The following is a 10,392-nucleotide window of genomic DNA, read 5'->3' on the forward strand; positions in this document are numbered from 1 at the left end:
CCTATCAGCCTAATGGCTGGTGTAACTAATGTGAAATGGCTAGCTAGTTAGCTGGGTGTGCGCTAATACTGTTTCAAACGTCACTCGCTTTTAGATTTGGAGTAGTTATTCCCCTTGCGCTGCAAGGGCCGTGGCTTTTGTGGAGCGATGGGTAACGATGCGTCGAGTGTGGCTGTTGTCTGTGTTCCTAGTCGGGCTCAGGTAGGGGCGAGGAGGAGGACGGAAGCTATACTGTTACACTGGCAATACTATAGTGCCTATAAGAACATCCAATAGTCAAAGGTATATGAAATGCAAATGGTATAGAGAGAAATAGTCCTATAAATACTATATTAACTACAACCTAAAATCTCTTACCTTGGAAAATTGAAGTCGCATGTTAAAAGGAACCACCAACTTTCATATGTTCTCATGTTCTGAGCAAGGAATTTAAACTAGCTTTAGCTTTTTTACATGGCACATATTTTACATGGCACACATTTTACATGGCACACATTTTTACATGGTACATATTACTTTCTTCACCAACAATTTGTTTTTGCATTATTTAAACCAAATTAAACATGTTTCATTATTTATTTGAGGCTACATTTATTTTATTGATGTTTTATATTAAGTTAAAATAAGTGTTAATTCAGTATTGTTGTAATTGTCATTATTACAAATTTTAAAAAATATGTTTTTTTTTGTTGCATTTAAATCGGCCAATTAAATCGGTATCGGCTTTTTTGGTCCTCCAATAATCTGCATCGGCTTTGAAAAATCATAATCGGTCGTCCTCTAGTTTGAAGGTAGTGTACAAAACTGAAAGTAAAGGAAGCAAAACCGGAAGTTAACAGGAAGCATAAAAATAGTGCACATAGAACAGATCTACCGCTTCTTTGACTTGCTTTCAATGTGAATAACCAATCTATAACCCACATTTCTATTTGAATTTGGTCAGGTTGCCCAAAAAGTTACATATTGCAAGTTTAAATGTCACATTTGTGTAATTTGAATAATGATTGTCTAGTTGTGAAAATAATGAAAACAGTAGGACATTTTAGTCAACTATAAATGCCCTTTAATTTTAGTCACATCACATTTGTAATGCCTCATTAACCTGTAGTAAACATAAGTCACTGACTTGTATACATAGCCTTGTCTAACTAACATATTTTTCCGCATGACATTCTATTTTATGATTCTATTCCCAACAGCTAAATTAGCAGAAGAACACATTACTCTGCACCAGGTTAAAAAATCACACCCCTCCAGATTAACATTTTCCCCTGGTGGCACTAACTTTTTCCGTTTTTTGGCACCAGCCCATGATTTGGTGGCACCATATTTTTCCACGGCATCAAACAATAGAAAATGCATGATTCAAGGTATTTTTATCTGCAAACTAACCCAATGATTGTCATGAATTGTGGGTTGACAGTAAGGTATTGTTATATTTTACTGTTAAAGTAGGGCTCCAGAAAGTTCATAATTTTATTGTTCAATAGAGATATGGCTACATCTTTACATGCACTTTATCATAGGAACATTTATTTTGGGGCTAATTCACCACATGAGGAAGTGAGAACTCAAAACACAGCTAGATCGCTAACGCTAAATATAATACCCACTACTAGTAGTGCTGTATTAATCTAACAGTACATTTAATGTCCTAAAAGAACTTTGAAGTTGTAGCCTTCTACCCTATGCACGCACAATTGCTATTGCACAGTTTACGGTTCATATCTTAAAGCCATATCAGATATCTTGGTTGTAAAATAGTTGATATTGAGCTCAATATTAAGAGATGACAAATACAAATCCTACCCACAGAAAGCTGAGAACAACAGTAGTTGCTTCCAAAGCTATGTATTTCCCACAATTGGATTTTGAAGTGTTATACATTCGGAAGCCTTTTCTTCCCTAAAAGCACCAAGTGGCTCACTCATCACAGCAGCAGGCCCCAGCCAAACAGGCCTAGGGGCTGGGCAGACACTCTCATTACAGGAATTATGAGGATAATGCACTTTGTTTTAACAGACAGAAATTAGGATGTTTTACAACTTTGGAGTGAGGTGGTCATGTAGACATAATGACTGTTAAGCTCGCACTGACGCAACCAATTAAAAATGTAACTCGCACAGCCAAGTCAAAGGGTTGCAAAAGGCAACTAAATGGTAGCAGTCTGGAGCCCTGCCCCTTCACATATTGTAACTGTATTGTAGGCCTAATCAAAATTATGTCTGATAGGTTGCAGTAAACTAACTAGCTAGCATTATCAATCTGTTATTATCTGATTGTGTGTGTATATATAAACTCAGCAAAAAAAGAAACGTCCCTTTTTCAGTACCCTGTCTTTCAAAGATAATTCATAAAAATCCAATTAACTTCACATATCTCAATTGTAAATGGTTTAAACACTGTTTTCCATGCTTGTTCAATGAACCATAAACAATTCATGAACATGCACCTGTGGAACGGTCGTTAAGACACCAACAGCTTACAGACGGTAGGCAATTAAGGTCACAGTTATGAAAAAGTAAGACACTAAAGAGGCCTTTCTACTGACACTGAAAAACACCAAAAGAAGGATGCCCAGGGTCCCTGCTCATCTGCGTGAACGTGCTTAGGCATGCTGCAGGGAGGCATGAGGACTGCAGATGTGGCCAGGGCAATACATTGCAATGTCCGTACTGTGAGGCGCCTAATACCCTGACTACACCGCTCGCGTGCGTGGCAAAATAAATGTAGGAATCTGCTCGCACGTGTCAACGAGCGTCTGCGTTGCCAAGGGCTAAAATAGAAGTCATTCTTATTTCTGATGCAGATTGCGCTGCAAGTCCTGCCTCTCCCATCTCCTCATTGGTTTATAGAAGCAGGTACCCATGTGCCATCTCCTCATTGGTTATACCTAAGTGGGTGATTGAAAGATGAATTGTGTTGCCGGTTGTCGTGGTAATACTATTAAAGTTTAGATGCCAATCACCATACAAGTTCAAATATGAAAAAGCCTGGAAGGAGGAGAGATGACTAGAAACGATTCGGTTGACCGTTTTATGTGTGGATTAATTGTGGGAGTAGAGGACCTTGTGCATTTCAGGTAAAATAACAACCTAATGTTTATATCCCAGGACAAATTGGCTAGCAACAGCAAGCGAGCTAAATAAGACAAATTAGCTAGCAAGTGCAAGCTAACTAGCTATATTGCCATAAATGTTTAATGCTTTTCGACCTGTACCCAAATTAATGTAATTGGTTCAGAGTTTGTTTTGATATTTTAACCTGCGTGTCGTGATCACGTTTGGTGTAGGGGGACAAAATAAATTTGCGCACGCGCGCAGCCAGTTTGGTTTCCGTGAAAGACCACGCTGCAGAACGGACAGGTGATCGTCCTCGCAGTGGCAGACTACGTGTAACAACACCTACACATGATTGGTACATCCTAACATCACACCTGCGGGACAGGTACAGGATGGCAACAACAAATGCCGGAGTTACACCAGGAACGCACAATCCCTCCATCAGTGCTCAGACTGTCCGCAATATGCTGAGAGAGGCTGGACTGAGTGCTTGTAGGCCTGTTGTAAGGCAGGTCCTCACCGGACATCACCGGCACAAACTTCGCCTACGCCTATGGGCACAAACCCACTGTCGCTGGACCAGACAGGACTGGCAAAAAGTCCTCTCCACTGAGGAGTCACGGTTGTGTCTCACCAGGGGGGATGGTCGGATTCGCGTTTATCGTCAAAGGAAAGAGCGTTACACGGAGGCCTGTACTCTGTAGCGGGATCAATTTGGAGGTGGAAGGTCTGAGGTGGTGTCACAGCATCATCAGGCTGCGCTTGTCATTGCAGGCAATCTCAACGCTGTGCGTTACAGGGAAGATATCCTCCTCCCTCATGAGGTACCCTTCCTGCAGGCTCATCCTGACATGACCCTCCAGCATGACAATGCCACCAGCCATACTGCTTGTTCTGTGCGTTATTTCCTGCAAAACAGAAATGTCAGTGTTCTGCCATGGCCAGCGAAGGGCCCAGATCGCAATCCCATTGAGCACGTCTGGGACCTGTTGGATCGGAGGGTGAGGGCTAGGGCCATTTCCCCCCCAGAAATGTCCGGGAACTTGCAGGTGCCTTGGTGGAAGAGTGGGGTAACATCTCGCAGCAAGAACTGGCAAATCTGGTGCAGTCCATGAGGAGATGCACTGTAGTACTTAATGCAGTTGACTGTTACTTTTGATTTTCACCCCCCCCCTTTTTGTTCAGGGACACATTATTCAATTTCTGTTAAGGAAGAATTCTTCACTTTTCTCATTGACTTCTCAAAAACCTAACCCCGGCTTGGCCTGTTTCGCAAGCTTCCCCGGACGTCTCACAATGTTGGGCCGCTGGGTTTAGAAACTGTGGCGTGCTGCTCTCCTCTCGGTCACGTGACTCAGCTGTCTATTGCTGTGCTCAACGCACGCACACACACACGGCCCTCCCCCTCCCTCCCCACAACAACACTCAGCAATAGCCTGCCTGACAGTCAGCAGCAGCAGGTCAAAGTGAAATTATTATATATTTTTAAATTTTATTTTTAAATGCCATGGCGGCCACGGTGCAATTTAGAAGTGGCCTAAAAGTGGCGACAAATACATTTTCATCCACAACAGTTTTCAAAGTCTCCCAATTTAGCCGGAAAACCACGGACATGGCAACCCTGCCAGGCAAAGAGGTGACTTGTGAATGACCTGGGCATGAAACTTTGTCCCTTTTTCAATACTAGAACATGAAAAACAGTTCGATTACTAGAATTTTTGTTACTTTCAGTACTTCTGTCAAATATCTCATGTCATATACAGATTGAGAGGATAGTTTGTCTAGTAATTTGTTTTGAATCTTCAAGGGGGCAGTAGTAAGCTGGCCAGGCTGCTTGCGCACGCAGCTGACAGACTCCAGAAGCGAACTTTGGGAATACTTTGCTTACAGAACAGATGGTGAGGGCAAGCCCACCGAAACAACTATGTAAAAGGTGTTCTAAAGCAGTGCAAGGGATGTTGGGTGGCAAAACGACAAACTATTTTAGACATGACATTTGCATTGTACTGCTATTCTACTAGCAACTAAATTATAACTATGAGTGACAATGCCATGAACATTTATTCAGCGTGACATTCATGTGAGTACTGAGCATTATAATATGATTACAACCCAAAAGTAACGTGAAATGCACTCAACTTAGCAATGACAGCAATATATTTAGACTACTTCGCATTTGTCTGGGATTAGTAGCAGTAGCCACTAGCCAGCCAGCAGCCCTAGGTGGAGCCTTACACCTTGGGAGTTGAAATGCACTCTGGGAATCGTAGTATGCTGTGTAAAATCCATAGTATTTCTATGGTGTGTAGACTATTGCAATATAGAAGCTTCAGAAATGAGCTTAAAGGTGTTTTTTATGTAGTTTTGGCACTAAACTATTTATATAATCAGTTATTTTGCTTTGCTGAATCACAGGTCTAAATGAAATGAGATTTTGTGGGCCTCCCGAGTGGCAGTGCTAAGAGGCGTCACTACAGACCCGGATTCGATCCCGGGCTGGATCACAACAGGCTGTGATCGGGAGTCCCATAGGGTGGTGCACAATTGGCCCAGCATCGTCCGGGTTTGGCAGGAGGTGCTTTACTTGGCTCATTGTGCTCTAGTGACTTCTTGTGGAGGGCTGGGCACCTGCAGGTTTGACCTCGGTCGTTGGTTGGACAGTGTTTCCTCCAACACATTGGTGCGGCTGGCTTCCGGGTGAAGCAGGAGGGTGTTAAGAAGTGCGGTTTGGCAGGTGATGTTTTGGAAGTTACATGACTCGACCTTCGCCTCTCCCAAGCCCGTTCGGGAGTTGCAGCGATGAAACAAGATTGCAATTGGCTATCACGAAAAGGGGGTAAAATGTTTTAATAATAGATATTCTGTTTATTTTAATTGGTCTAACAGTTATCAAGATATTGTTCAATGTAAAATATATACATATATATCTATCCCAGTGGTTATTCTGTCTAACTAATACCCTTTTTTTAAATTTATTTTTTGCCGTGGTATCGTTTCGCTATCAACTGTTATTTTGGGGTCGAGTATCGTGATATTAAACCTGGTATCAAAGTCAAAATGCTGGTATTGTGACAACACTACCACAGTGCAACATTGCAATGAGAAAGCCTTACAATTTTAAAAATGTCATAAAAAGCTCTCAATCTCTCCAAACTATTGTCCAGTCCACATACTAGTCAGATTTTAGTCAAAGATAATTTAGTCTTTTTTTCTCTCTGGGTCTATTTAGTCTGGTCAATTGCCACTGAAATTTTTTTATTTCCGTGACTACTTTTGTTGATGAAATTAGCACTGCAACTACCCTAGCAAGATGTTTTGATATGGAAGGATGAACCCAACATTTTTCACTTACAAATGTAATCATAGATAGTTTGTTAATTTTGTGTATCAATTAATTTGACCATTTTGAGTCTGTGCCAGGAAATGTAATAGGACACGCTCTGTCTTGCGGCATTCATTCAGATGCTGTTCGACAAATCGATTCTTTGTTTTCACTGTAACAACCTTCCACTCACTAAATGATCTGTCTTGACAGGGTCCACGTCAGATCCCAAAACATCCAACAACCATGCAGGAGCTCTGGTAACCCCCGTCCCATCTGAACAGGAACGCACCTCGTTCCCCCGTCCCACAGAGCCTCCCAGTCGCCCCACTCGGGGCATGCAGAGCCCCTCTGCTCCAAACTGGGGCAGATCACAGGAGAGGGTTAGCGGGACCCGGGAGCAGGCTGCGTCTGGGCTGGGACTCCCACAGAGCTCAGAGACAAACGACAACCAAGAGGGGGAGAGCAGAGGACAATCTGTCAGCCAGACTCCCCCTCAGAACAACCCTTCCATTGTTCATCCTCCTCACCCCCACAATGCACCTCGCTCCCAGAACTCTCATCACTCCCAGAATCCTCCACAGCATATTACCCAGAGCCCCCCCCAGCAAATCCTAGAGAATGCCACTCGTCTTCAGAACGCCCATCAACACAATACCCAGAATGCACAGCAACAAAACATCCCTCAACATATCACTCGAAATGCCCCACAGCAAGGATCCCAAAACCCCCACCAACAAAACTCTCAGAACACACCTCCACATGTGGCGCAGAATGTTCCTCAACCAATCTCCATGCATGGAATGCCACAGAGCGACCCCCAGGGGGCCCAGCCTGGCCCCGGTCCATCCCAGCCAGCACCTCTCACCTCCCTGCCCCCCAGCCACCCTGTGTCCCAGTTGCCTCCCCAGCCCAGCCCAGATGACCAGAGGCCAAGCGAGCCCACTAGCAGGAGGGACTCTGGAGGCAGTTCTGGTAACTCCAGCATGATGAAGTCTGGACCTCCAAATGGCATCTATAAACAACAGACGTTCAGTCCCAAGGCACAACAGACACAACCCGGTAACCAGGGGCCAAGGGGACCGGCACCTGGTCACAACCCAGCCATTCCTCTCCACTCCCAGGGCCAGGACAATGGAGCCATGCGTCAATATGACATGGGCAGCCCAACACATCTGCACTATAGTCAACCTATGGGCAAACCCATGCCCCCTTCAAATCAACAGCCTTACCCGAACCAACCTGTTCCCCAGACCATGAACCCCCACCATAACTCTGCCGGCTACCCCACCTACCACCAGCAAGGAGCTGCCTATCCATACCACATGGCCCAGCAGCAGCATCCCCAGGGCCACCCTAACATGTACCCCCAGTACCAGCAGCAACACTTCTACCCCCAGCCCCCGGGCAACATCCGGGGGGGCTACCCCTCCGAGGAGTGGCACAGGCAGCAGCAGTACCAGCCCCGCCACCCCATGCCCTCCAACACCTACCTGCCTGCAACTAGTGCCAACGTCAATGGGCGCCTGAAGGAGGGCAGCAGCATGGGCTCCCCCCTGGGCTCTGAAGGCTCCGCGGGCAGCCTGATGTCCCCCAATCCCCTGCCCGAGGGCCCCCGTGGAGGATCTGTAGAGAAGGAGAGTATGGAGGCCGGCAGCCCTGTGAAGCATCAGCCTGCTCGGGTGGAGGAGAGCTCAGAGCGGCCAGAGAGCCCCAAAGAGATCCTGGACCTGGACAGCCACAACGCTGCCGCACGCCGCCGGAGTGCCCAGCCTCCACCTCACGTGGCCAACTTCCTGTACGATTCCCGAGCGGTGCATACTGGGATGCAGCAGGGCGGGGCCCCGCCTCCCCACATTATGTCCCATGCTCCATACCCCAACCAGCCAGGTTACCCCAGTGGACACTATGCCCCCAGAGACCCCACCCCCACCTCATGGAAGCCCTGCACCGGCCCCAGCACCTTCCCTTTCCCCGGGGCAGACCCGCATGGCCATGTACAGACATCCCCAGGCCGGAGGCCACTTCCAGGGCATGATGGTCCAGCAGAGAGGCCTGGCGCCCGAACACTTCTTTCACCCAGGGTAAGAAAGAGCTACACTGGAGATTCTAACTGTTAATTTGTTATTTTGCTTTGATGGCTAGGAAGAGGAGGTCACTGATATATATTATGTAATGTTGTAGGCAGCAGATGATGTCTCCCAGTGGTCCCAGCAGTAAACAGGGAGTTTGAGCAACTCTGTGGGCGCAGGGTGAGTGATTATTCAATGGCGGCGGAGGGTTAAGGGCTATCAGCAATCAATATTTCTGAATCCCTGTCATGTTTCAATGATTAATCTCCTTTTTTCATTCCTTTTCCCCACAATCCAGGTGACGGACAAAAGCAACAAACACCTGTACACAAAGCAGTGGCTGCATTTCATCCATCCATGACGATAACCTGTGTGGTTGCCTGTGTGTCTCCTGTCATACGCCTTTAAATGTGACTGTGCTGTTGGAACCATGATGTTCTCTGCTGTGGAGCGGCTCAAAATGGAGTCTTGGCCGTTGTCTTTTCTCTGTCTGTCTGTGTCAAGGGGCACCAGTAACTACTGCTCTCACTGCATCAGACAGAAGATATGCAGTGTGTGCAGACAAGGGAAACATATTTATTTGAGAATCTCTTTAGGGAATGAGTTCTTTGCCCCTCGGGCTGTCTGCTTCATGTGGAACCCTCACTGAGACTGCCTCTATGCAGAGACATGGCTCTGTCTGCCAGTGGACTTCCAGTTCAGACTGTGTGTACAGCTGGTCCCTTCCTGCAAGAACATCTGGAGATCCTGCTCCTCTGTCTGCAGCCTCACACTGGTTGGACAAAGCTACTGGTCATTGGGTTTTGTCTGGAGGAAGGCTCTTCCCCTGAATATAGCTCTCCTATGGACCTCCAGCCCCTTCGGTCCTGTCCAAACCTCTACAGAAGAGAAAAATGGATCCGGTGATGAGAAGAGGGGGCTGGTGTTTATTGTTTCTTTGGGGGTTTTTCCCCAAACGTTTTTAAACTCAGGTGTAGAAAAGGAGGAACTTTAAGATTGAAGAGAAGCCGTCATCAGAACCCTGTCGACAGACGGGCCTTGCCGTTTACTTTTTGTTGAATGTATGTGTGAATGATAGATATAGACCTGCAGAGAGCCTTCTCTGTTATGCACTAGGGATAGTCTACACATACTGGAGTGGCCTTGGAATTTTTACGTTGGTGCTTGTTTTATATATATATATATATTAGTCGAAGTTGGAAGTTTACATACACCTTAGCCAAATGCATTTAAACTCAGTTTTTCACAATTCCTGACGTGTTTAATCCTAGTAACAATTCCCTGTCTTAAGTCAGTTAGGATCACCACTTTATTTTAAGAATGTGATATGTCAGAATAAGATAGAGAACAAGGTAGAGAATGATTTATTTATTTTGTCACATTCCCAGTGGGTCAGAAGTTTACATACACTCAATTAGTATTTGGTAGCATTGCCTTTTCAATTGTTTAACTTGGGTCAACCGTTTCGGGTGGCCTTCCACAAGCTTCCCACAATAAGTTGGGTGAATTTTGGCCCATTCCTCCTGACAGAGCTGGTGTAACTGAGTCAGGTTTGTAGGCCTCCTTGCTCGCACAAGCTTTTTCAGTTCTGCTCACAAATGTTCTATAGGATTGAGGTCAGGGCTTTGTACTGGCCACTCCAATACCTTGACTTTGTTGTCCTTAAGACATTTTGCCACAACTTTGGAAGTATGCTTGGGGTCATTGTCCATTTGGAAGACCCATTTGCGACCAAGCTTTAACTTCCTGACGGTTGTCTTGAGATGTTGCTTCAATATATCCACATAATTTTCCTCCTTAATGATGCCATCTATTTTGTGAAGTGCACCAGTCACTCCTGCAGCAAAGCACCCCCACAACATGATGCTGCCATCTCCATGCTTCACGGTTGGGATGGTGTTCTTCGGCTTGCAAGCCTCCCTCCTTTTCCTCTAAA

General features: G+C 45.6%; 1 protein-coding gene across 2 annotated transcripts in view; it reads left to right on the plus strand.

The window, feature by feature from the left end:
• The window catches only part of LOC112252578 (cat eye syndrome critical region protein 2 homolog), a 60,385-nt gene extending 50,461 nt beyond the window's left edge, over window positions 1–9,924 (plus strand). The window contains exons 17-19 of one of the 2 annotated variants that reach the window (XM_024423915.2): window positions 6,598–8,468; window positions 8,569–8,636; window positions 8,755–9,924. In XM_024423915.2, the coding sequence (XP_024279683.2) occupies window positions 6,598–8,468; window positions 8,569–8,604 (1,907 nt within the window). In that variant the 3' untranslated portion in view covers window positions 8,605–8,636; window positions 8,755–9,924. The remainder of the gene's footprint in view (window positions 1–6,597; window positions 8,469–8,568; window positions 8,637–8,754) is intronic. The other variant, XM_024423914.2, reaches the window with a different exon arrangement.
• Window positions 9,925–10,392: the final 468 nt, after the last annotated feature.

This window comes from Oncorhynchus tshawytscha, linkage group LG06 (assembly GCF_018296145.1).
Source record: "Oncorhynchus tshawytscha isolate Ot180627B linkage group LG06, Otsh_v2.0, whole genome shotgun sequence".
NCBI classification, from domain to species: domain Eukaryota; kingdom Metazoa; phylum Chordata; class Actinopteri; order Salmoniformes; family Salmonidae; genus Oncorhynchus; species Oncorhynchus tshawytscha.